The sequence below is a fragment of the Pelodiscus sinensis genome, chromosome 2, assembly GCF_049634645.1.
Source record: "Pelodiscus sinensis isolate JC-2024 chromosome 2, ASM4963464v1, whole genome shotgun sequence".
NCBI lineage: Eukaryota > Metazoa > Chordata > Testudines > Trionychidae > Pelodiscus > Pelodiscus sinensis.
Window position 1 is genome coordinate 237,660,648 of NC_134712.1, and position 27,373 is coordinate 237,688,020.

A 27,373-nucleotide genomic window follows, 5' to 3' on the forward strand; every position below is an offset into this window, starting at 1 on the left:
TCTTTAATCATTTTTTCTAGTTTTAATCTATTTAAATTCTCATTTGGGGAAATCGGGGAAGTCGTATAAATATTAATTGGCAGTAGATGTTAATATTCAGAAAGTTAAAGCTTTGTGTAACCATTAAAGCACAGATTTTCAACATCCCGTAGCAAAATATGCAAAGTAAATCTCCTTAAACTCTTAACATTGGTCTTTCTTTGCCTATCTGTAAATGTTTATTATTAATGGGGAAAAACACTTTTGATAGGTGTTGGTGTGCACAGTGAAATGGACATTTATTGATACTCCTGGGTGAATTCTGCACCACTGTGCATGTGTAAAATTCACATCCCCCCACAGATTTTTTTTCTCTGTTGTGCAGAAAATTGTTTGACAGATTAGCGCTGCAGATTAGCACCTTTTGCCCTATAGGGCTGCTGTGGCACTAGAAGACAGGGCAGCTGGCTCCCAACCTGGAACAGCCATCCATGGAGAGGGCAGGGTGGAGGTGCCACAGGCTTCATTCCTCACCGTGATTTGCCTTTGGACCCAGTAAGGAAGTGTAGAATATGGGGGAGTGGGGAGATGTGCCTACAGAGTGCAGCATGTGGAGTTGCTGGAGGGTCACATAGACTGGCGTTCAGAAAGGCCAGTGGGAGGAACAGATGGGCTGGTGTAGGGGAGCTACTCGCTGCCAGGTTTGAGACCCATCTGAATGGGACATGGATACCTGGGAATGTGGAAGGGGTCACATGGGGACAGGACAGATATGTCTGTCTGAACTGGAGAGGCTAGTGGTCAGCCAGGATCTGCATGGGGGGAAGACTCCCTAACAATCCCTCCCCCCAAAAAAAAGAATCTCTACCATACTTCTCCCACCTTACTCCTAACAGCTCTGCAAGTTCACTCCCATTCTCCTTCCCATCAATTACTCCCTTCTCTCTCTCTGTTACTCTTGACTCCCCTGGTCTTGCACTGCTTATGAGGGGTGTGGGAAATAGTTTCTGTATTATAGTTTGAATTAATTATTATTCAAAGTTCTGTATTAATAGCCCTACTATTTGTCAAAAAACATTTTCTGAATCTTTTTTGTGTCTGTATTGTTACAGACATGGTTGTTGACAGATATTTTGAAATAAATTACCAAAATAATTGAAACTGGTGTGATTACATTGTGTTATTTTGACAAATAAGCTATGCAGAATTTTGCAGAATTTTAAAATATGTGCAGAATTTTTCATCTGGGACAGAATTCCCCCAGGAGGAATAGTGATAAAATACCTTCTCTTTCAAATCTGTGCATAGAGTAGTAAGGAGAAAGATAAGGCAAAGACAAGAAAGATGCAACAGAGAAGGTGAAAGCCATAGGAAAAAATAAAATGTTCACACCTAGGTACCTAAGTTTATGCACTTATATTTGTGTTTAGCCATCTAAAAAACAAGTGTCCTTCACACTTGAATTTGGGGTGGTCACTTGCTCAGAAAAGAGGGACAATTGTTTTGGTACCTAAATAAAGGTTTAGGCATTTACATTTAGGCACTTGAGATTGACTTTGGCCAAGAGATTTTGCAGCTGAAATAAAACAAATGATAAAATGTAGAAGTTTTACAAATGCAATGATGGGCAAGGGAGATTAGCAATAGCCTGGCTAACAAACTCTAGGGTACGTCTAGACTACATGGCTCCGTCGACGGAGCCATGTAGATAAGTTTACTAGACATAGGAAAATGAAGCGGCGATTTAAATAATTGCTGCTTCATTTACATCAAAATGGTCGCCGTGCTGTGCCAATCAGCTTTTTGGCAGCACAGCGGGGCAGTCTGGATGCACTGTGGTTGACAAGGGAAGCCTTTGTTGACCGCTCAGGTATGCCTCATGAAATGAGGTTTACCTGAGCGGTCGACAAAGGCTTCCCTTGTTGACTGTGGTGCGTCCAGACTGCCCCGCAGTGCCGCCAAACAGCTGATAGGCACAGCGCAGTGGCCATTTTGATGTAAATGAAACAGCGATTATTTAAATCACCACTTCATTTTCCTATGTCTAGTAAATTCATCTACATGGCTCCGTCGACGGAGCCATGTAGTCTAGACATACCCTTAAAGGTTGCAAAAGTGCAGGAGGGGGCAGATTGATGGAGTGACACACACCTGGAGAGCATGTGGATGGGAGTTTTGGTTTTTCAGCATATTGGAGTTGACAGTTGGATATAATGTCAGACCAGCGCAAGATGAAATGCATAACAGTGATGGAGAGGGCCAGGCTGGAAACAGAGTCATTTGGCAACCTTTTTCATAAAAATAAGGGGACCTGAGACTATTGGTATTAGGCAGCATCTAAGGTTTCCACCCCTTTGGTTTGTCCAGGAGCCTCTAGAAACTAAAGATGAATCTTTAAGTATTTCATGTAATGAAACCCAAGAAACCATCCAACCAAATCTGGCAAGCCTAGGAACACTTTGGAATAGTTTGAGGAGAAGAGGATACTGACTGAAGAAAGCTTTGGGTCGGGGAGAGGATGTAAAGCTAGAGTAGTGATGGGCACTGCTTGGAGAAGTCAGGGAGCACTACGTGAACCTAAAGAAGGAGAGTAATTGATTGTCAAAAGCAGCAGCTGCTGGCTGAAGCAGAAGAATAACGTTTCTATGAGTCTCAGCCAGGAGTCGGTCATGGGGTAGTTTCTGCAGACTGAGAGGGACAGAAATGAGTCTGCAGAACAGATTAAGTGTTCCATGCTCTCATGTGGGTTGCATTTTCCTCCTTTCACCCCCACTTGTGGGGCTACCTCAGTACAGAGACCATCTTAGTTCCTGCTCCCCTCTCACAGTCTAGTTCGGAGCTCTTCAGGTGCTTACTGTAGACATTGCTGTCCATCCACTCCTACCTTGCTAGGGTTGCAGAGGTTTAGGCCAAGGAGGTTCATCTTCAAAACTGATGTGTGCCACAAACCTTTTCCAGGTATGGATATCCATGGCACCCGGCAGAGGGAAGCCCATGTCCCTGCCAGATGCAGTAGCTGCAGATTGCTCCAGTGCAGGCTAAGGAGTTTCTGCTCTGTAAAATCCTCCCTGTCTTCTTTAGTCCCAGCCAGTTCTAACACTTCTACTCTCCTCCTGAGTCCAAACATCTCTGGTGAGCTAAGCCTGGGCAAATGGGGAAGAAAGACATAAGCACTTTTGCAAGAACAAGAGGCAGGAGTCTTTGTCCCTTTCTGAGGCATCATGAGCTTTGCACAACGCTGTGGGACTGGCCAATACCAAAAAGAACCAGATCAGGATTTCTCTGAAGGGCAAAACTGTAGCATCCCCCATTACTAGGATTAGTAGTTTGCACCAAAACTCTCATTTATGTTCTCAGATTTGGCACTTTCTTCTTCAGTGGCCAAAGCTGTAGAGCCATTTGCAGCAACTCCAACTTGCTTTCCTCTCTTAGGGTGTGTCTAGACTACATGCCTCCTTCGACGGAGGCATGTAGATTAGCCAGATCGGAAGAGGGAAATGAAGCCGCGATTAAAATAATCGCGGCTTCATTTAAATTTAAATGGCTGCCCCGATCTGCCGATCAGCTGTTTGTCGGCAGATCGGGGGAGTCTGGACGCGATGCCCCGACAAAGAAGCCTTTCTTCATCGACACAGGTAAGCCTCGTGAAACCAGGCTTACCTGTGTCGATGAAGAAAGGCTTCTTTGTCGGGGCATCGCGTCCAGACTCCCCCGATCTGCCGACAAACAGCTGATCGGCAGATCGGGGCAGCCATTTAAATTTAAATGAAGCCGCGATTATTTTAATCGCGGCTTCATTTCCCTCTTCCGATCTGGCTAATCTACATGCCTCCGTCGAAGGAGGCATGTAGTCTAGACACACCCTTAGTGCCCAGAACTGGAGCTGCTCTGTCTCCATACCTGGCAGTGGCCTTTGTCAGGATCTCTATGGTATGCATCTCTTCTCCCATCCACAAATGGAGATTGAGGCAAATAGTTCATGGCGTTATCAACAAGTAGTGGCAGATCATCCCTACAACCTCCAACTCTGAGGCCTTTCCCACCAGGATCCAGGTTCAGCATCTTCAGTGTCAGAAGAGGACTAAGACAGACAACGACTTCCAGACTATGATTGAGCCGTGGTAGAACCATAAGGAGGCTCCAGGGTAGTTCACAATTCTTGTACTTTCCTTCTGACCCACTGGAGACAGGTACCAAGCATCTATGAATGATAGCAAGAGCTAGATGAAGGTGTGGGTTCAGCTAAACTGCTGTGCCAGTGTCACTGGTCATCAAGCACAGTTGAGCGAAACAAACTAGGTCTATACCTCATGCAAAAGAAGCAAAGAGGTTTGACCGCATTTCCAAGGTGTATTCTTCAACTCCCTATAGTTCCAAGTCTCAAACTATGAAGCTCTGATGATTTTATCACCTCAAGAAAGCTGGCTGGTATCACTGTGAAGGTATCTCCTAGTGTTAGAGACCAGTTCCAGTCTCTGATTGGAAAAAAGTTGGTAATGAGGTCAGCACGTCAGACTGCCATAAAGACAATAGACATGACAGTGAGACACAGGACTCCTCACCGCTTTGGCTAGTGGAAGTTTTTCCTGCACTGCCCCTCCCTCAGAGTTTAGCCCCTGTTCCTGAATATTTTCTTTTGCTGTTCAAACACAAAGCTGTTTTAAGTACAAAACATAAGACAAATGTATTAACTACAGAAAGATTTTTAAGTTGCTATAAATAATAGCAAACAGGTCAAATTTGGCTATGTATGAAATAAAATAAAATTGCAATCTAAATTCTATTTACTAGCTAGGATTTGAAGCAAGCAGTATGGCACCCTTGTGGTACAGTCCACCACTTTTCCATACCCAGACTAGAAAAGCCCTTCAGCCTGGAATCTCATGCTTAGTTTGGTCTTTGGTCCAAAGCTGTTTTCAGGTGTTGAATTGTCAGATGTCTACAAGCTTAGCCGTGATTGCTTACACCCAGGCAAGCACAGGCTCAGCTTGCTTATCACAGTTCCCCAGCAGGCATTTGGCTTCTCTTGCCTGGTGGAAGAACCAAAGGAAAATACATGTAGGGGTCCCATTCAATTCTTGATGGTGATGTCATACTTTCACATCAAATAGAGCGTGCAACAACTAGTGTTTTACTCTGAACCTTATTAAAGCAGGGAAGAGGTGGTGTGGCACTCGCTGAACTGGGTAGGGTGCTTGCCTTCTATTTTCAAAGAACTAAATCATTTCAAAAGTCCCCTAGACTCTCTATCTACTTTGTGGACCATATGAAAGGAGAGGCCTTAAGGCTGTGAACATTGATCTGAGAGAGCTTCAAGATAGGATGTTTACCTAAAAAAAATGCATTAGCAATTATTTTGGGAGAAGGTCTATTGCCAGGGTTAGACAAGGAGTCACACTAGATGATCACATTTGTTGCTTCTGGCTTTAGAATCTATGAATCCTACTCTGCTCTGAGTTGAACAATAGGTCCCTTGAGGGCATCATAAGAACGCACTCAACTGCAGCTTAGGCAGCATCAGTAGCCTCCCTTAGCAAGGTTCCCATTGTTGACATCTGCAGAGTAGTCACTGGGCATTCTGGACACACTTTCACTGCACAATATGTGTAGACAAAGTGCTTCTGATGCTGCTGTAAGGAGGACAATTCTACCATAGGACCCCCAGGTAACCATCTCCTTGTGAATTTCCTTATTTGCCTCATAGATCAGGACAACTACCCCACGGAGGAAGGGTTCCTCACCTTATGGTAACTTGAGTTCTTTGAGCTGTGTTTTGTACCTGGGTATGGTGTGGATACACCTTCCTTCCCAATTGCATGGCTTCCCCTATAGTGTGCCCAAAAGTGGAGAAGGAACTGAGAGAGAAGCCCTCGGACAGCCCCTTTCATTCCCAAAGTGTGGAGCATGAGGAGAGCTATGATTCATGTGAAGCCCACACAGACACTGCTAGGAAAATATCTGCAGTTCTAGGAGTATGTACACCTCAGTTGTACATGAGGGTGGGGGCACACAGCTCAAAGACCTCCGAGTTGACCCATAAAGCTTTCCATAACTATGGCCATGAACACTCAAGCTCATAGGTTTGGCTTGAGATCCTTTAGGCTTTTCCCAAACATGGGTAGTGGGATTTCTTTTTATTATTCTGTTACTGCCATATGAAAGGGTTTATTTGGTAGTTTATGCACATTGATCTTCTGGGTACCCCACGTAAAATGGCTTTTATAAAAGGATTTGTTTTATAAAAGAGCTAGGTCACACTCATTCCACGATCATGCCACATAGCTAGCTACTTTCCACCAATCGAAACAGCCCTCCTTTCCGAAGTGCTGAACCTGCTTTGGGTTCAGCATTTGCTGCTGCTAGCCAGTCCTACTCCTTTAGGATTCAAGGACTTACACAGTTTGGCTTTTTGCTAACACACTGAAATGGGGAACAAGCTATGCTAGTTTGAGTTAGTCTCTGTGGGTAACCATGAATATGAATGTATCAAATATTGGTCTCAGTGTCTTTCTATGTAAAAGGCAACTATTTCAAGAACAAGTGTTGGGTGAGAGTTTGGACACAGCTTTGCCTCACCTCTTGGGTGACATGACAGCGGGGGCCAGGCAATAAAATTCGATGAGGAATCAGTGGCTTTCAACAGGCTGCTACCAAAATAAATGTGTTGACTCTCTAAAACTGGTTTCTTAAACTTGGGCTCAGGGCCTAAGATTCAGCCTGCAGAGCTAAAAAACCCCAAGCAAACCAAAAGTGTCCTTCCCCTTCAGCTCTGTGATGCAAAGGAAGCTGTGGAAATGTGGTGTGGATCCCAGACAGAGACAGCTGGTTTCAAGCTCTCACGGCTGCTATTTATGCACCCTGTGCTTTGCCGAGCAATTATAGTTTGACAGTGTTTTCAAAGGAACTTGGGCACAAAGGGAGTGAAGAAGCATTTGATTAGATTTCTCTTGCAATGAGATTTTTTGTGGTGATGCATCTTTGATGTCACTTTTCTGTCTGCAACAATGAGACGGGCACTTGTGATTTCACTGCTGTGTTCAGATCAGTCCTCCCCTTCAGAAAGCAGCAATTGTTCCAAGAGGAACTAGATGAAACCTTAGCTCATTTTAATATCTCATATTTAAAAGTGGGGAGAGTAGGCTGTGGACAAGTGCATTGCCTATTTAATGGATCACATGCAGTGGTGTGTGCTTCTCTATTCAGACCAATGCCCAGCTGTATGAAACGTGTTGAGAGCAAAAGATGAATGATCTTTCTGAAAGAAACCTGTGGTCCATAGTGAAAACAACACTGTAATGCGTCTGGTGTTTCAGTAGAGACTGAACCTCTCTAGTTTGGCACCCTCAGGACCTGACCGGTGCTGAACCAGAGAATTTGCCAAACCATGGGCAGTCAGTGTTATCTAGCAGCATTACCAACTTTCCCACTGCTTACTGGGCTCTTAGAAGACATTTAGGGATAAATTAGAGCTAAATAATAGCACAGAACACTGAGAGCCAGAACTGGTGGCTGTAAACAAATTTATAGGACCATGGACAAGTTGGCCATACCCATGAGAAATGGACATCCAGCTAACTAAAATCATGCCAGACCATGGATGTTGCCGGACTAGAGAGTGCCTGACTAGAGAGGTTCAGCCTGTAGAAAAGCTGTGGTAGTTGTTTGCCGAGCTACAAGGTATGTGAAGCTGTCAATGCTTTTAGGTCAGATTTCACCTTTGTTTCTTATGTATTGGCATAGAAGGGTTTGTCTATTTAGCTCCTTCGCTGATTGTGACATTACAGGTTGCTGGGGGCTAGTGTATATTTGTATCTTTCCTCGCTCCATAAAACAGTGCTAGTTAATCTTGTACGTAGATGCCTGCTCCCTTCTGACTTGTGAGGCAATAGAAAGTAGCACTATCATGGTCTCCTCTTGGCAGAGCAAGTACTGTAACTGAGAGCAAATACGTAGGAAGCCTTGTTCCACTTCTGTTTCTGAGGAAGGGTGGGAGCGTGTGCACTTTCCTAAGCCTCAGCAGGGGTAGGTCCCCGACCCATTGCCAGCCAGGACTGAGCTGGGCTGCTGGCCAGACTATTAAAAAATGTACTGGCAAGGGGGAGGGGAGGCAGGGAAATGCATGTAGTCTATAGCATTAACCTATAAGCTTTTGCTTAACGGTTAATTAGTTAATCGACTACACTATTGCTTCCCTAGTTTGAAACTCCTTCAGACAGGGGCAATGCGACCTTTGGAAGGGGGTGAGAACATCAAAAAGGCAGATTGATGATTGCTTCAATTCCTCCACTTGGAGCCCCCAGTTTGATGCAACCTGCTTTAGCAGCTCCTGGGGAGCCTTGGCATCATGCAGCGCAACTGGGTAAGGGAGAGTCAAAATAGCTTTGTGCAGTTATGACAAGGACACAATCCGTGCTGGAGGTGCCCCCCACATGCCCTGGTGGTCCAGTATTTGGCTGCTCCCCATCCTCCTGGGCATGTGGCGTTGCCTCCTGCAGGATTTTCATCATAGACGGAAGGTATGATTCTGCGGCCTCTCTGAAGCCTCCACTACCACATGGGTGGGATGAGGTTTATGAACCCCCACAGGTTCCAGAGGTACCAGCCTTCAGGTCACTAGGGGGGCTGATGACATGGATGCTACTATTGAAGCTGGAGTTTGATCTGCTGTCCATGACCACTGCTCAGAGCTGGAGTCAGACAATGATTCGGTGATGGCTGGTGACCAGTGTTGGAGAAGAAACAGGTGACCCAGGAGTGGATGGGGTAAACGGAACTACTTTATTGTCCATGCATGTTTACCTCAGCCATTCAACACAGTGTCTGAGTGTCAACAAATTGGCATTACTCATATCCTTTTATCTATTTTAATATGTTAATACACGTCTATCACTACTTTTCATAAAACCTTATTTAGTAATGTTACCACCCATAAAATGAATATTAATAAGCAAATGATTATTACAATTATACCCACCCCTAATTAATATTTACATAATTTCTAATAAAATCAACACTTTTCTATACTACAAACTTCCTAAATCAACAGATTACAGCAATTACAAGGAATTTGACCCTTAAGATGTGTTATACAGAGCCAACGAGGAAAAGCAAGAGACATAACAAAATAAAGCAACTCCATACTTATCTGGTTTCTTAGACTACAAGAATGAAGCGAAAGAACATGTTTATACATCAGAAAGGATAATACCGGTTTTGACAGGACTCTTCCCAAACTACAAAAGGAAAATGCATGTTGAAAGGGTAATGTTGACCCCTGAACCACTAATGTAGAGCAATTTCAGACCCCGATTAATTTTTACATATCCCAACAACCAGGAAGCAGGTTCAGTGACCCATCGCTGAGTGGTGCTGACAACTGAGCCTTGAGACAGAAAGCTCAGATTGGGATGGTCCCTGTATGGCAGCCCAATGACCAATGGCATTGGGCATATCAGCAGTGTTAGACTCCTCAAGCTGTCCGAGCTGTACCAGGTCCTTGGAGGGGCTCAAGAACTAGAGTGTCCCCAGAAGATTCCCCCGATCAGTAAAACCGTCTTGGCGACTGCTGCCATTGGAGAGAGAGAAATGGCTACCGTCACAGCTGAGGGATCAGTGCTGAGGTGAGCAGGAGATGAAGGGTTGGTGCTGCTGCTCTTGCAGGTGGGTTTGTGCCTCCACAGATCTGTACCAGATCTGAATGTTGCTGTCAGTGTCCTGGAACTGGGGACCAGAGAACGCTCCTGGGGTCTGTCCCTGTCTATGAGGGGTGACAGTTTCACCCAGGTGAACACTGGTGGGGACATTCCTTGGGATGGAGATTGATGCCACAGAGACAGGACCCTGGAGAGAGGTCCCAAAGCGGGTTTCCCCTTACATTGGGGAGCTGTGAAGGCCAGTGTAGGCAGCACCAGTAGGATGAGGATATCCTGGGCTGCCTGCAGGGCTTTGGGACAGCTATCAGACAAAGGCCCTCACTGTTGTCCAGTGTAGTAGGTCTGTCTTGGGGTGGGCTAGATTGCTTGACTTGACTTGGTGCCCAGTGTAGTAAGATGAAGTCCTAAAACATAAGCCAATCTAGCACAAGCCTGGACTGAGGCCTGAGGCCTAGCTAACAATAGACAATACATGGCTAACACAAAGCAAAGCTAAGCTGTGAGCAAGAGGCAGGCCCCAGCTCTCAGAATTTGGCATGAACAAGCCTGAGAGTGCAAAACACTAATTGGTAGTAGGTGCAGGTGTAGAACAGTAATTGGTACTGGTCATAAGTTGAAAGCACATGGTACCACTAGCTCATTAAAAAAGACCTTGGTACCCACTCCTCACAGATACAGACCCACGTTCAGGAAAAGGTCTAAAATGACAACATGATGGATAGAGATAATCTAATCAAACCACGAGGTACAGGATGGTAACCTGACAATGTCAGAGGATGGCAATCTGATACCTCAGCAGTGATGTGTGATGATTTGTTTGTACCTGTATATAAAATGGTGTCTTTGGGGGACAGTCTTTGTATGACCTAGGGGGCAGTGGAAATTTCCCACTGATGGCGTCATTCCATTCTTATGGGGTACATAAGCATAGTGGTTCAGCATGGTCTACGGACAATTATTACTGTACTTCACTTAACAATAAACCTGGCCTGGCACCTTTGATCCTTATCTGATTTGTGGTCTCTGGGGGCTCTCTTGGGGTCTGCTGTGGAGACTAAGTGCACAAGTCAACACAGCACACATCAAAGAGCACACACACACGCAGCCTTCTGGTTATCATCAGTGGAGCCAGAGACCTGTGAGGACACCTCGGCAGTAAATCCTGAACCCATCCCAAATAACTGCACACAGCTCCCTGACAGAGTGGAGTTGCCCAACATAGGTCTTGCCTCTCCTCTGGTCCTTCCCTTTCACTTACGGGAAGTGGGAGATTTTCTCCTTGCAAGTTTCTTGGATAGGGCCAGGGCGTGAGACCAGTGCTAGCTGGCAGAGGGTGTCGGTTAGGCACTCTGCACCAGTGCCCAGTGCTTGGAGGCCAAGTTGGGCCTCTGCTCCATTGCCAGAGTTAACACTGACTCCATCAGGAGCACTCCGAGACAAACGCCCCGCTCCCTCTTCATCCTGGGTTTAAATGACTTACAAATGCATCAGTTGTCGCTTATGCGTCCTCCTCCCAGACACCTCAGGCAGCTGCTGCAAGGACCACTGAGGGCCATAGGATGCTTACAGATCACGTGGCTTAAAACTGGGGATGCCCCATGCCAAGACAAAGTCCTGGTTGGGACCAATTATCTAATTCTAAGTCACTCTAAAACTACTAAGGAACCATTATAATTATGAACTACAAACAAACTATTTTACAAGAAAAGAGGCCGGTAGGCAGAACGTCCCTAGCAATGCCAGCACAAGGCAGCAGAGAGTTCCGGTATCGTCACTGGAGGCAGACCAGGGGGACAGGAGCAAAGCCGCCCAGGCGGCGGGAGTCCCAATGCCTGGGCGGCTTTGCTCCCGGGCAAACGAGCAAAGCTGCCCAGGCGGCGGCTTTGCTCGGATGTCCCTGGTCTGCTGGGTGGGTCCAGCGGCTTTGCTGGACCCCCCCCAGCAGACCAGGGAGACAGAAGCAAAGCCGCCCAGGCGACGGGGTCCCACTGCCTGGGCGGCTTTGCTCCTGGGCAAACGAGCAAAGCTGCCCAGGCGGTGGCTTTGCTCGGGTGTCCCTGGTCTGCTGGGGGGGTCCAGCGGCTTTGCTGGACCCCCCCAGAAGACCAGGGAGACAGAAGCAAAGCTGCACAGGCAGCATCACACCGCCTGTGCGGCTTTGCTCAGGGGCAAAGGAGCAAAGCTGCACGGGCAGCGGGGTCCCTCCACCTGTGCGGTTTTGCTCGGGTCTCCCTGGTCTGCTGGGGGGGAGGGGGCGCAGCTAGTGCGCCTCCTTCCCCCCCCCAGCAGACCAGGCTTTTGTTGTGGGACACCTCGGGTAGAGCAGCTGGGCAAGAGGGATCCTTGTAGCCGGGTTGTGGGGAGAGGGAGTATGGGGGGGGGGGAAACTTGGGCTGGGCTGCTGTCCTCCCCCAACCCCCCCCCACCCGAGCTGGGTTTGTGCAGGGGGTGGGGAAAGTGGGCACAGAAACAGGAATGGGGGTTGTCATTGGGGTGTCTTTAAAGCTCTACTCCTGGGGGAATTTGTTAGACATATTTGCTGACACGTGTTTTCAAATAAACTACCAAAATATTTATTGTGAAATTAGTGTGATTATGTGGTTTTATGTTGACAAATAAAATTTGCAGAAATTTGCATAATTTTACAATGTGTGCAGAATTTTTAAATTTTTGCAAGGTCAGTTGTCAGAAGCTGTGCACAATAGGGAAACCTAGTCTGCAACTAAGGTGCATTGCCTGGTAATAGCCTTAATTAATAGTGTTACTTTTCTACCTAAAACATATGCTCATCTGCTGTAAATATTTACTCCTAAAGGCTTGTCTGCATTAGAAAAGTATGTCAAAAAGCTGAGGCGCTGTGCCATTGGCTTTGTTAATACATTGCATTCTGTTGTAACAGACCTTCTCCAAGCACCATAGAAACAGCTTCACATGGTATCATCTGTATATGGAGTTCTAGATTATTTTTAGGACCATCTCTGGAGCTGATTCTGTTCTCCTGGCTGCTTTACATTAATTTGTTTCACTTCAACAGAGTTCTTCCTGATTTGCAGGAGTTGGAAAGCAGAGTCAGGCCCACATTTTTGGAAGTAAACATTGTACCTATCTTGCCCTTTTAAAATGGAATTCGTGGATGTAATGGAGAGAAAATATGCGTCTGTATGACCTTCAATTATTTGTCTTTTTAATGTGAAAATTATCAGCAAAGCAGGTTCTGTTTTTGATTCATTTCTCTTTGTAATTCCTTAAACATTCTTTGCATGTTGTGCCAACAGCTTAAAGAAACCTTGGAGTTGCTGAAGTCCTGCTGGCAGGCAAAACCCAGCAATAGCAGAAGAGCAAAACAATGAGGAGTCCGGTGGCACTTTAAAGACTTAACAGATTTATTAGTTAATTTAGTCTTCATTCTGTTTAAAACACTTCACTCTCTAAGATTTTTTTTTTCTTTTTTAATGGAGAGTTAGAGCTATTTTTGATTCTATAGTCATCTGGAAATTGATTGGTTTAAAATGTAAGTATTTTTCAGGCTTTTTAGCACTTCAAGGTAGTTGGGTTTTTTTAACAGCCTGAGCCATTTTAACCTTAAACTACCTCCCTGAAAAAACCATTGGAAACATTAGGCTTCTTTCAGCACTGGTAGACACTTTCTCCCCTTATTACCAAGCTTCCTTACTAAAAACAATGTAGCAAGAGTGTTGCTGGGGTTTATGCTCACCCCTTTTAATTTGATTTAGTATGGCGGTTGGAAAGGATATGTAGATCTCACATATGTGCGCTCACTCAATGAAGCTAAAGCTGGCTGAGTAGCACATAACTGTCAGTAGCAAATCCCAAACATACTTCATATATTCAGTCATCTAGGAGCTAGAAAAGCAAACAAGCCAAGAGCTGTACATCTTACTCCACCTAAAGGCCACAGACTGCAAAATCTCAGATTCCTTCCCATTTCAAATATAGCAATAATAATACAATTAATAATTAATGAAGGGCTAGATCATGTCAAGGGACCCTCAGTATGTAGGGTGGAAGGTGGGGGAATCAGTGTATTCCAGGAAGTATATTACAGCTTTTGGTCATGAAAAGGTATGGTGGGAGGATGTGTATTGTCCTTCTCTCCCACCCAGAACAAAGAGCAGAGGAAAGAGGCTGCAGCCAGACGTGAGCTTCACATTCCTGTTATTGTTTATTGCAGGTACCTCCTCGCTTAAAGTCGTCCTGGTTAACATTGTTTCATTCTTATGTGGCTGATTGATTAGAGAACATGCTCATTTAAAGTCACGCAATGTTCCATTATAAAGTTGTTTGGCTCACCCCACTCTGCCTGCCTGTGTGGTGTGCCAGCTGGGCAGGCCCCCAACCCCACTCCCCAGCAGAAGCGATGGGCAGATACAGAGGTACATGGGCCCACACCCCGACCCCCTAACATCCCGCTTCAATCAAGCTTCACGCTTTGCCTCTACAAAGCTTCAAAAATCATCATTGGTGAGTATAGTATGAAACATTTTAAACTTATTTAACACGTATACTAGTGATGTATGTAATGTCTTGTGATTGGTGAAAAAAATTCCCTGGAATCTAACCCCCACATTTACATTAATTCTTATGGGGAAATTGGATTCACTTAACATCATTTTACGTGTCACATTTTTTCAGGAATGTAACTACAATGTTGAGTGAGGAGTTACTGTATTTGTATGATTGTCCCATGGTGTTAGGCAGCAACAGGCAACCAAGACTAGTGAGTGGGCCTCATGAGTGGCCCTTCTTTGTATTGGGGGGCTGCATGATTCTAGTGGGCAACCTGCAGCCCACTAGGGTTCCACGTGTGGCCACGCACCCCTGTCTGCCCCCTCCCCCCAAGTGCCTCTCTTGCACTGGGGCTCTGTAGCCCCACACTTCCTACTCTCTCCTCCCCAGCACTTTTGGAGCACCATGAATCCTCTGATTTGCGCTCCATCCCTGCTCCTCCTCCGCTCCCCAAACTTGAACAGCCGGCATAGGAAGTGTGGGGATCCAGTGCCCCAGTGCACGAGAGGCAGAAAGGAAGTGCGTGGGCCACAGGTGGAACCCCAGTGGGCCACAGGTTGTCCACCACTGGTGTCAGGTGTTGTACAAGGATAGAATGAAAAGCTGGCCCCAGCCCCAAAGAGCTTACAGTCTAATTGTAAGACCATAGATGGACACAGACGGGGAAATAAAAGGGGGATTAAAAAGAGAATATTGGTTAAACAATACACAGGCAGCACAGGCTGGAGAAGGGGTGTAAGGCACAAGCAGTGTGAACAAGGGGTGGAGCAAGCAATGTTTAGGAAGAAGGACCAGTGGCGGCTTGGGTGTACTGATTAGGGGGAGCTCAGCTAAACAGGAAGAGAAGGGGGTGAGGTTCAGGCCCTGGAGGAGGCCCAAATGCAGAGTGAAGAGGCGGCAATGGGTTTGTGAGGGAAGCAGATGATTAGCACAAACAGCCCATCAGCCCAGGGCACAGAACAGCAGGGACTATCATCATCCAGAGGGTCCCGTATTGGCTGTTTCTGCTTCTAATGGCTAGTCTCTGGCTGGCTCCTTTCTGCAGTGGACTCCTGGTCCCTTTGGTTGGGATGGGAGGGGGAAACAGGACATACCACCAGGATCTTAGTGCCCTTCCAACACCAGAAAGGGCACTCACAGGGGTACGTGATGGCCCAGGAAGCCCTGACAGCACATGTGCCATGAGGCAACACCAGACATGACATAGGAGGCACAGTGTGGATATTTTGTGTCCCTGGCAATCTTCTGAGAACTCAGGCTCCTATGGGGACTGGATGTGGAGGCCCAAGCCTCACTTTCCTACCAGGGACTTGTCTCTTCCAGGGAGTTATGCAGAGTGTGAAGGTCAGCAGGGACCCTCACAGTTTCCTGGTGGGTGGGGTGGGGAGTACGTCACCTTACAGCATGATCAGGTCCAAATGGGAGAGGCCTCTCAGTAACTAAATCTGCCAGGAGAGAGTGCTCCCGAGGTGTTAAGAGAAACAATGCCAGAAAGGAGGTCCTGGCCTGCCAGAAAAGCAGCTGCAACAGCTCAGGTTTCCCTCTGTCTCTCACACAGCAGGGACAGCAGCTGGGGCTCCTACTGACAGTCCAGCTAGAATCTGTGTCAGCGGCCAAAGCTCCCGCTCCCCTGGTGCTGTTGGAAGTGACAGTTGAGCAACAGCTGAGCTGCTGGAAGTGACACCCCATGAGCCTGTGCACTTGGGCCCACCCACCTCTAACAAGGAGAGTAGCAGGGGGCTAAAGCCTAATCTGTTTCCAGACTTTGCTCGATAAGTTTATGGAAGGATGGTGTGAGGAGGTTGTTTATGATGGTTTCAATGACGGCATTAACAGACATCTCCAACAGCCAGAGATGGGACACTAGGTGGAGTATGTGTTCCCAGGTATAAGCATAGAAGGAAAAGCTGGTCAGCGTCTCTCTAAGTGTCCTATTTAGGATTGGGAGGGAATTTCCCACCACCCCAGGCTTGCAGAAAGCATCAGGTTTTTTTTCATCTTCCACTGCAGCATGTCCACAGGGCACTGGCTGGCTTGAACTAAAATCCAGTAGACATCCAAGAATCTGGCACCTGTGGGACCTAGGTGGTGCCGGATTATCGGATATGCCTGAGTATCGGGAGGTACTCTTGCGGGGCGCTGTGACGGGTCTGCTGGGACCCGCACTGCGTCCGGGGGGTGGACGGGGAACGGCGCGGCGAGGGGCGAACCCTCCGCCATTTTGCAGGAAGGTGGGGGAAGCCCCGCACAGCCACCAAGCGTTTCCAGGAGGGGAGTGGGCTCCCTATCCCCCAGACTGCAGTAGTTATCGCTGAGCCAGAGGGTGAGGGGCGGCGCTGCGGGACCAACCTGGCAGCACCTCAGCTGCTCTGCTCCACCGCTTCCCAAGTCCGCCGCTCGTCATTTTCAGCAGCAGCAGTGGTGGACTTGGGGAAACGGCGGTTGGTCCCCTGCTGAGTTGGTCCCACAGTGCCGCCCCTCACCCCCCTGCTTGGCGATAACTACTGAAGTCTGGGGGGGTGGGGAACCCGCTCCCCTCCCGGAAACTCTCGACGGCAGCACGGGGCTGAACGCAGCCGGAACGGGGCAAGTTCGGGGACTTAGCTCTTGCAGCTGCGCGTGGACCCGTCACAGGGGTATAATTCCCTTCCTCTCTTCTCTCTTTCCCTTTCCCAGCCGCGAGCGCCCATGGGGCTCACAGCAGCTCCAATTGTCCGGCTGGCTGGAGCACTTCCGGGTTTCCGTTGGTGCCAGACTATCGGGAGTGCTGGACTACTGGATGCCGGACAATTGGAGTTTTATTGTACATGGTGAATTCTCTGTAAATTGAAGTCTTTAAATCAAGCTTGGAGGACTTCTTCAGTAACTCAATCAGAAATTATAGGCCTGCTACCAGCAGGGGTGGGTGAGGTTCTGTGTTGCGTAGCAAGTCAGTCACCACAGTCATCATGATCCCCTCTCAAATACGCACACAAACTGTCCAGGGATAGTGCGTAACATTGTATTGCTTTCGGAGGGCCCTGCCTGCATGCTGGGGTGAAAGCCAACAAATTAGAGTGGGAAGCTCCCTAGGACAGGAGATAGTGTGGACTGAGATCACACTAACGCCTTCTCCTCATGGCTTCCCACCCCCTGAAACAGGACCCTTCCCCTCTGCCTGGAGCCTCCTTCCTCTTGGAGCAGAGAAGTTGGGGATCTCCAGCTGATATTCAGCACTGGGCCCCACTGTGCAGCTATAAAGGATTATAAAGGATTAGAGGAATTTTAGAACTGTGTAAACCATTTTCTTCCTGGACTAAACTGCCAAATCATCACTCCTTGATATACCCTAGCATACTGTAAAGGTTGTATGGGTGTGTGAAAATGTTCTCTTACTGCATTCAAACATGTATGTGTTTCTTTAAATTGCTCTTGGAGAAAGAGGCAACTACAGGAGCCAAAGTTCTGTGCCTGTAAGCCATGGCTTTGCAGAACAGTTTGGGAGCCATGAACCTCTACTGTATTAGTAAGTAGTGTCCAAGCCTATATAAAATGGGAATACTTGAGCATGCAAACTTAGTTTATTGTCCATGGGCATCAGAAAGTAAAATTTGACCACATGAATAGCCATGACTATTTAAGGTGTGTGAATACAGCCACGGGTGAACTGATTTTAAATTATCCCACCAATTTTCCCATTGTTCCTCCAGCTTCATTAGTGGTCATTGGCAGGAACAAAACACTCACCTGACTCCTCTAAACAGATTAGCATGCCCTGATTGTAGTCTGTAGTGTGCTCAAGTGCCAAACCTCTTGTCCAACATATAGATGTTCATGTGTCCCGGATGCTCCTCCCAGGAGGTTCATTAGCTCAAGAGTTTGCTGCTAGACTTTTCCTAGTCTTAGTAGGTGGGTAACCACACCAAAATTAAGGAACAAATGAATGGATGGTGGGAGAGAGCACAGAGGTGGATGTGGCTCAGTAACAGGAAACACCAAAGAGAAAGTAATAAACCTGTGATTCCTGCCTACCCATGGCAGGTACAAACCAGAGTATCCAGTTTTAAATTATACTACAGTACTAACATCTTTGCACTAAATCAGTGATTTTCAACCTGTGGTTGGCAGACCCCTGAGGGGCCGCAGACTATGTCTATGATTTCAGCTCTGCTCAAAAATGTTTTAGGGTTCTGTAAATGAAAAAGGTTGAAAACTACTTCTCTAAATAATTCCTGCTCAGTATTCATATACAAGATGACTGTTACTATTGGTCTGTACTCTTCTGGCCATGTTAGACATGGCTTGTCCAAGTCACATGTTGAGGTGTGCTTCAAGTTTGTGATTGAACAGTACAAAAAAAGTGATTCACAAATCTGGGAGATGGTTGAGGGGTACTTTCCTATGTAAAATTGTATCTGAGATGATCTTTAGAAATGAGCATGGTGTGTATATAATATCTAGTAATGGACAGAAAGGAAGTGTGGTATTGTTTCTCTATAGAATATTTTGGTTTCTGGTATTCATTTAGGATACATCTATACTGCACATCTATTTCCGGATACCAAAGGTACCGGAGGGATACCAGAGGTATCCTGAAATAGCTACGCCGCATCTTAAGAGCTGCCTCTTATTTCAAAATATTTTTTAATTAACGGTCGCACTATCTCGGCATCCCTGTAATCCTTGTTTCACAAGTATTAAGAGATGTCTCGAAATAGTGCGTTATTTCAAAATTTGGCACTGTGTAGACATGCCAAATTTCAAAATAAGCCATTTTGAAATAGAATCGAAGTAAGATACACATATCTTATTTCAAGTTTAGGGTGCTGTGTAGACACCCTTAGTTACTAACAATGAAGTCATTGACACCTGGACCTCTAGAATTTGGTTACTTGATATAAGACATAGGGTGGCAAACAGACACATACTGATGGCAGAAATTACTTTGATTCCTACATAGATCCTATCTTGCAACCTTAAATAGTGATTTTTCCAGTCACACATGGTACGGATACCAAACTGTATTTATATTGAATCTTAAAATATTTTTTATCCAAATGGAGGGATTTCCTTTGCTAATATAGGGAGAGAATATTCAGAAATAGCACTTCTGAAAAATCACTATAATTAATAATCAGACCACTGAAACCACGGTCCCCTATTAAAAAAACTACAGCCTATGTTACTATAAAATACAAATAATTCAAAGGAGGGTTTTTTTAGTGGCTAAGTGTTATTTTTAGATATAGCTTTAATAAAGTATTAAGCTAAAGTGTATATTTCCTATGGACTTGAATACGAAAGGCCAGAATTAACATGGACATTTTCATAGATCAGTGAGTTTTTTTAAATACATTTATTAACCAATGTTAACACATTAAATGACTCTATATATTGCTAGTCAGAGCAGCTTACAAAATGCCAGAATGCATCATAGAACTGGACAGCCACAATGAATAATTACAATGTGCATAGTGGCTAAGCTCAACACTTTAATATAGCTTTATGATTTGCAGAAAAATTAATTTTTAAATCATGATTCCTAAAACAATCAATGGTAATTTTACCTAAAACTTATACAAAACCAGGCCACAATTTTTAATTTTTTTTTTAACACACAGTTTTCACGCTGTAGTAACTTGGAAATGTGCAACCGTGTCAACAGAGACAAAAAAGCCAAAGTAACACGAATCTTACTTTCATGCAGCTATCAGTTAAATATTACATATTCTGGAATGATTTTACACCAAAAATATTTCCACAATAACTTGCTTTCATAGGGGTGGATCGAAGTTTTGGAACTCGTAAAGTAATTGAACAAGGTTAATTTTTAGTTGTGATGTGTTTTACAGTCACAACACAGAGGCGACCAACGTTAATTACACGGTTATCAGGAAATAACAGTTTGTGGTAATTCAAGTTACCAACTAGTTACTATTGTTTCCAATCAACTTAACATGTAGTTTCTGCAACACATTGGGCATTAATTGGCAGTATCAAATCAATTAACTTGTATCACCACTGTAAATAAAAAAGACCAGGATTTCAATGGCAGTTCACAGAAGACTTAGTTATACTTGAATCTTTACTCTGACCCTGGCAAATCTTAAAGAAAACTTTTTTGAAAGGCTTTCCTTCTGATTCTTCCGCTTCCATCTTTCCATCATGTAATTGCTTTCAATAAATATCAAAGATCTAAATAAATATTTACAAATTATTCCTCTAACATCTCAAAAAATAGCTAGGATGATTAATGGGCATTTGACTCAGTCTAAGACCAATCTTTAAAAGAAACTAAATGGTGAGACACTTTAAAAGAAAAGCTGTTTAAGTAAGCTTTACAACTATTTAAAAAATTGACTCTGAATGTGTATGCAATTCATATAACTATATATAAAACAAAACAAAAAAAATCATTTTTCAACTATCGATCCATTCCTATTGGTAATGCTTCTTAATCCAGACATTCCGCAAAATACAGACTTTTTACAAATCACGGCATCTTTAGTACAAGAAAATTAACATGCATTATTCTTCATTCTGAGTACAGTGATGGAGCTCATTAATAGGCAATGACCCATTACTACAAACATAACGGCTTCTGTGAAACTTAAGTGCTATTTTTTTCCTTTTATTATTAAGTTGCAATGGAATAGGTGACACCAGATAATAGGCTGTCAAATGACCTTGAATTGGGGGGCTTGCAGGTGAGGGGGAAGCATTAAAGATTTTTTATGCCTCATCTATAATTCCACATATGAATAAAGGTAGTTTTTTGGCTTTTCTTTTTCTTGTTACAAGCACTCATGTTAGGACAAGGATGAAATGTGCAAACTTGAAAATTTAAATATTCATTTTTCTCTAAGATCCAGCTCAGCAAAAATTACCCCAGTCCCCTGTGATTTGAAACTACAAGATCAAAGCTAATATTTTGTTATAAAAGTTATATATTGAAAAGAAATAATGAAAAAAACACAATAGGGAAACATTTAAGAAAAAATAGGCAGGACTAGCACCTGCTGTGTCAACCCTGTTCCCTAAATTCAATCATATACCCACTGGTATAACCAATAGATAATGCCTTTAAACAGTAAAATTACGCTGAACAAAACCAGCTCACCAAGGTTAGGAAATAAATGTTACATCAAGGTAGTATGCTTTTTTTCTGAAACAGTTCTATAGTTCTTACATTCAGATCTTACTTTTAAGTATTCATATCATTAAGCTCATGTAGTTTTTCTTTTTTAAAACTGTTGCTTTTAAAGATTAAAATCTTTGTAAAACCTAAAAAGTTTTAAAATGCAACAAATCTTCTATTTAAAATTATTTAAAGTAACCTGCTCCAACTGATGTCAAATTCAATAGGCTCACAAAATTTTGGAGGAGCATTGAACAGAAGATTGGAACTACTGTGCAAAATTTCTTTAAGAAAATTGTTTAAAGGCTGGTGCAAAATGGGAAGCAAATTCAAAACAATTTTGGCTTCTTGGAAACAAAAACCGCTGTGTCTGAGAATAGCAATCATCGGGGTGGTTTTCTAGGGGAGGATTAAATCTTTCATCTTTTTCTGCGACAGGTACGTTTGTGTTCAGCATGCCAGTGTTCCTGCTGACACTTGATGGAACAGTAGGAAGTATTCCAGCAGCAGTGGTACATAGCCTCCTCTTCACAGTTGTAGCACTGCAGAGAGAACAAAAGGTATGGGATTACTATCACTCGGAGGATCAACCCTCACAAATACAAATGGTTTCTCACCTGCTCTTTTGTTTTCTGTTGCTTGCTTCAGCACAGACTAGAATATTCCTCTTTTACTTAGGCAGCCACATGCAGCGGGAATTTCTCATCCCTGCTAGGTAAAGACTGCTCTTACTTTCAGCAGATCCCCTGAGGAAGGCTTCCCTAGCTGCAAAGTAACAGGGTTAGCCTACACTTACAACTCATTGCCTGACTATGTAGAGCTTAATTTTTCCAAAAAGTTTAGGTACCTAAACAAAGTAGGCACCATTTTCAATGGTGCTTAGCAACTAGAAGCTCTTACTGAGAACAATGGAGAGTCCACCATACTCTCCTTTTAAGAATTATGTGACTGGGTGTTGAGAGGCTCTGAAAATTTGGCCACTTCCCTTAAGTTATGACTATTCTAGCACTTTTGTCGGGATAATTTATGCTGTTCAGTGCTGTGAAAAAACATCTCTCTGAGAAACATTAGTTATACTGGAAGTGCCAGTGTGGAGAGTGCTACCATTTCAAATGAACAGCAATAAATGTGGAGAGGAGAGCTCTTTCCTCTCAGTACAGGGCGGTTACACGAGTGATTCTACAGTGGCAAAACTGTACCCAAGTAGCAGGGCCATTATAAGCTCGTTAGTGTAGACATGGCCTAAGATGCCTTAATAGGAACTAAGATCTTTTGCAAATCTTGCAGTTAGTATCTGAAGTCTGAGGGAATGGGGGTCTCTTCTCGATGGGTATCAATAGTTATGTCATAAATCAGAAGGAAAAAGTGATTTCTTTGCCTGTTATTTGGTTGCAACCAATGGAGACAATAGTTTTGAATAAAGGGCCCAGGACTAGAATAGTGGCGATGACTGACATGGAGAACTCAAATTACCTAAGAACGGCCATACTGGGTCAGATCAAAGATCCATCTAGCCCAGTATCCTGTCTTCCACCAGTGGCCAATGCCAGGTGCTTCAGAAGGAGTGAACAGAAGAAAAGAAGAGGTAACCATCAAGTGATCTACTCTAACACAGACAGAAGCTAGGGACATTGGAGAAAATGAAATCCCCATTAGTTTTCAAACTCCAGGAAGACAGCTACAATGCATAGATATTGAGGTGTGATAGACATCTTCATTAATTATGACAAAATCACCATTATTAGCACCCTAAATTCTGCATCAGCCATACTGACCCTGTAGAACGATATAATGAAATGCTGTGATCACCAATGGTCTGCTGCTCCATTCCTGAGCTCAGGCTTCTTTACCCTCAGCTCAGGCTGAAGGCCTTTTTTTTAATAAGAATAGGGAATTTCTGCTACGCAACATAGTGATAATAAATTCAGTTTATTCAGCAATAACACCCAGACATTCAAGATTTCCTGCCTGGGCCCTTCAAGAAGGTTCAACAGAACTTCAGAATTCAAAGGATTTAGTTCTGAATAGGTGACTATTTAGAATCTTGTACCTTTAATTTCTTTCTACCTGAGTGTCACAGCAGTGCTGCTTGTACTATTTTAATGTAGTGCAAGAGAGGTGAAAACTAACAGGAAAATAACTCGGTTGACGAGACTGGGACTGGATCTGTTAACAAGATTTATACATAGCCCCCTCATTATAGTATCTGAGCACTTCAGTAACTTGGAAAATCAGGCCCAAGTTGGGCACTCACTCTCTCAAAATTCAAGGGAACAATTTTTAAGTCTAGGCTGAGATGTCTGTTGTATGACAGAGAGTGAGAGGAGGAATACAGTACGTTCTATGCATGCAGGCACCATATCAAAGAATCAGGATTTAATTTTTCATAAAACTTCCTATCTTCTTTTAGGTCCTGGGTGGTTACAATATTTTTTAATATGATGAAGGATTATCCTGGCAACAAACTTAATAGACTGGAACAACCATATATTTACATCACCAATATATAGACTGCGTAAGTTTTAGTTTCATAACTCAGCTATAGAGTGTTTATCTGTAACAGCATTTTCAAACAAATATCCTCTGGAGAGACATATTCCTGAATTTCATACAGCTGGCTCTCCAGGAGGTTCTCTGAGCCATAAGGAACGTCAGCTGAAAAGATGCATGTCTCTACATTATACACAGCACAGGAGTCAGCGAGAGACAAGGTTCACATTTGCTTGCTAGGAGGTAAAATAAAGGTAAAATGGAGGGGGACAACTCAGACCAATGGATGGAAAGCTTGCCACTCCTTTCAGGCCAGGTCTTTAACCAACGGAAGGTTGGTTAAAGATCTGCAACTCCAGCTATGTAAATAACATAGCTGGCGCTGACTTACCTTAAGGCGAGCTTGATGTTGTCTTCACAGTGGGAGGTCGAGGGGAGCAAATGCTTCTGTTGGCTTCCCTTACTCCTCGCAACTGCAAGGAGTACTGGCACCAACTGGGGGCGCCCTCAGCATTCAATTTAATGGGTCTTTGCTAGATGAGCTAAATCGAATGCCAGAAGATTGATCTCCAGCGTGTTAGATGTGGCCTTGCAGGTGGTTTCTATAAGTCTCAGATTAATCCTATCTCATTCTATGTGCAGATACCCACAAAGGAGGAGCATTTAACTTTGAATGTGTTTGTTTTCTAGGCATATCGTAAATAGCTGTGTTTCAGGTCATACCATATATTTCGTGAAGAATATTTATTCCCGTAATAATAGAAACTGGCATGTAGGAATAGGCAGCATTTCAAATGCTGTATCCACGTGTGTGTGTGTGTGTGTGTGTGTGTGTGTGTGTGTGTGTGTGTGTGTGTGTGTGTGTGTGTGAGAGAGAGAGAGAGAGAGAGAGAGAGAGAGAGAGAGAACGAACTAGGGAAAGGTTAAAACAGAAAAATATACACAGACAACATTAAAACAAGAAGTGCACAATGGTCTGATTTTTCTAGATTATTACACTATGTAATCTCATGACTATTGACCTTAGTTTCCACCTCCTCATTTCCTACTGTTATCCAGATTTTGCAGCTGGTACTAGAGCTAAATTCTCCAGTAGTGTAAATGAGTGAAAATTGTGTTAATTTATACTGACTGTAAGCTCTTTGAGCCTCAGACCATATCTTCCTATGTGTTTATAGACCCGTAGCACAATTGCCTCTTATCTTAATTGTGGTCTTGCTATATAAATGAAGTATAAATGTATAATTAATAATAAAAGCTTTCCCTGTCTTTGGACTATACATCATAAAAACAGAGGACTCTGGCTCTAATTAAGAAGCAAAGCCACTAATTCTCATTTGGTATATGCTGATTATATGTGTCATGTCACTGAGAAGGTGTCATTATTATAATAGTAGTATTGCATTTACGTGTCTGTTGCTGTTACTACTGGAGAAAAAAATCATTTTACTAGGGTTGCATATTTGGACCATTTCCAACAGTTTGAGGTTGAACATTAGCAGCCAGGTTTATCAGGCTACAACAAAGTCTCATCCTAAAGATGTGAGACAAGACTTGTCTGTATGAATAATTCACTGAAGGTAGAGTTTGACGGACCTACTCCCAGATCTTTGGATTTGTGTGGGATTGCGGAGAGTGTTCTCTGGCACCAAAAAGAATAACATCATCTAACTGGAGGGGTGGTGTGTGTACATGTCTAGAAGATGCAATAGAATGGGTACCAATGCATCAATTAACACTTTCTTTTGAATACAATTATCAAACATGACAAATAAATCAGAGTAAACTATAAGGATTCCCAGTTGTAATAAGGACAGCAGGAGTGAAAGTGTGCATGTATCATAAATTCTACCAGTGCAGGACAACTATACAGCTACATAATTCTCTGGGCTCTCACGTACTGAGGCTACATTCCCATTAGAGACTAAACCACACTCCATCAATAGATAAAAGCTCTATACTGATAGAACAATAGAGAATTCTTTGGGAGCTGTGTTTGACATTGATGGTTTTAAATAGGAATTGATTGTTATACTTAGGAAGGGTCCAATTGTCCCCATTCAGTGTTTTCTTTCTCTCTTCTAAGTGTTATTTTTTTTTTTAGTTTGCTTTTTACAGACTATTTTCAAACTACAAAAACAGACAGAACTAGTGATTTTGAGTATAAACAAACAACCACTGTCAGTGGAAAGAAAAAATCATTGATCCTGGCTTGACATAGAGCTAGCTGGAAGGAAGTGATGGCTAAGTGCTGGCATTCATTAAGTCTGCAACATGACAGTGACACCTTGTGGTAAGGCAGTGAAACATGTCTAAGCCATACATATGTAGCAAGATCTACACAGAAGTGTGTAGTAGATCTAATGCCAAAGAACTTTTATTATAATAGTTTTCTACCAAAAACCGAATGCCACACTTGAAATGGAGACAAGTTAGTTAAACTTAGTTACAGCTATGCAAATGGCTGCTTCACACAGGGCTTGGAAAGCACACCAGTAACTCTGAATGTAATGCATACATAACATAATACGGAGGCAGTAAATGGCTCAAAAGGACATGATTATAGCAACAGGGAAAAAAGGATTGTTTTGGCAGGGACATTTTTATGGGCAGGAGAGGGTGAAGTTAGTATTACAAGATGAGAGATGACCACAGCATGAAATAGAGTTTTGGCAGTTAGGGTGGCAAGGAAAAGTAGAGGGAGAATGTAAAGGAAGAAGACAGGAGGGGGAGAGAGTAGGATGACCCCATAGTGACAGCACAGGGATAACAGAACGGTTAATGGTACTGGAGAAAACACACCGGCTACGTCTACACTGGCCCCTTTTCCGGAAGGGGCATGTAAATTTCACTAGTCGTCGTAGGGAAATGCGCGGGGGATTTAAATATCCCCCGCGGCATTTAAATAAAAATGTCCGCCGCTTTTTTCCGGCTTTTAAAAAAGCCGGAAAAGAGCGTCTAGACTGGCCCCGATCCTCCGGAAAAAGTGCCCTTTTCCGGAGGCTCTTATTCTTACTTCAAAGAATAAGAGCCTCCGGAAAAGGGCACTTTTTCCGGAGGATCGGGGCCAGTCTAGACGCTCTTTTCCGGCTTTTTTAAAAGCCGGAAAAAAGCGGCGGACATTTTTAATTAAATGCCGCGGGGGATATTTAAATCCCCCGCGCATTTCCCTACGACGACTAGTGAAATTTACATGCCCCTTCCGGAAAAGGGGCCAGTGTAGACGTAGCCACCCTGTGGCCTGTACCAAACATTTTCAGTTATTTTCTGGTATTAAATGCTGACACTTACCCATTGCTTCTTCTTGGTCTGGGAAATCAGTTGCTTGTGCTGACCTGCTAGTTTCTTAATTTCTTCTACAAACTCTTCTTTGCACTTCTCCTTTACCTGCTTACACTTTCTGTCCATCTCTCCTTGCATGTTGGCTACAGCTTTATTTACCGCCTGCCTTTTGTCCTCCTCCATCTCTGTACGCAGCTGGCATAAGGGAAGCAAGTCAATAAAGAAAGTCAGTGTGCATATGTATTCTTCGGCTACCTTTAAATATCATTATTGTTATAGAGGGAGGTCAAACAAAGTCAAATTTTCTTTCTTGGGAAATGCAGAA

The 27,373-nt window shown here is 43.9% G+C and overlaps 1 protein-coding gene across 10 annotated transcripts in view; it reads right to left on the minus strand.

The window, feature by feature from the left end:
* Nucleotides 1–19,475: 19,475 nt before the first annotated feature.
* Nucleotides 19,476–27,373, minus strand: part of ZMYND11 (zinc finger MYND-type containing 11) — a 181,051-nt gene continuing 173,153 nt past the window's right edge. For all 10 annotated transcript variants that reach the window (XM_075922727.1, XM_075922726.1, XM_075922724.1 and 7 more), the window contains 2 exons: nucleotides 27,058–27,243; nucleotides 19,476–21,818 (listed from right to left, as the gene is read on the minus strand). In XM_075922727.1, coding sequence (XP_075778842.1) covers nucleotides 21,696–21,818; nucleotides 27,058–27,243 — 309 coding nt within the window. In that variant the 3' untranslated portion in view covers nucleotides 19,476–21,695. The remainder of the gene's footprint in view (nucleotides 21,819–27,057; nucleotides 27,244–27,373) is intronic.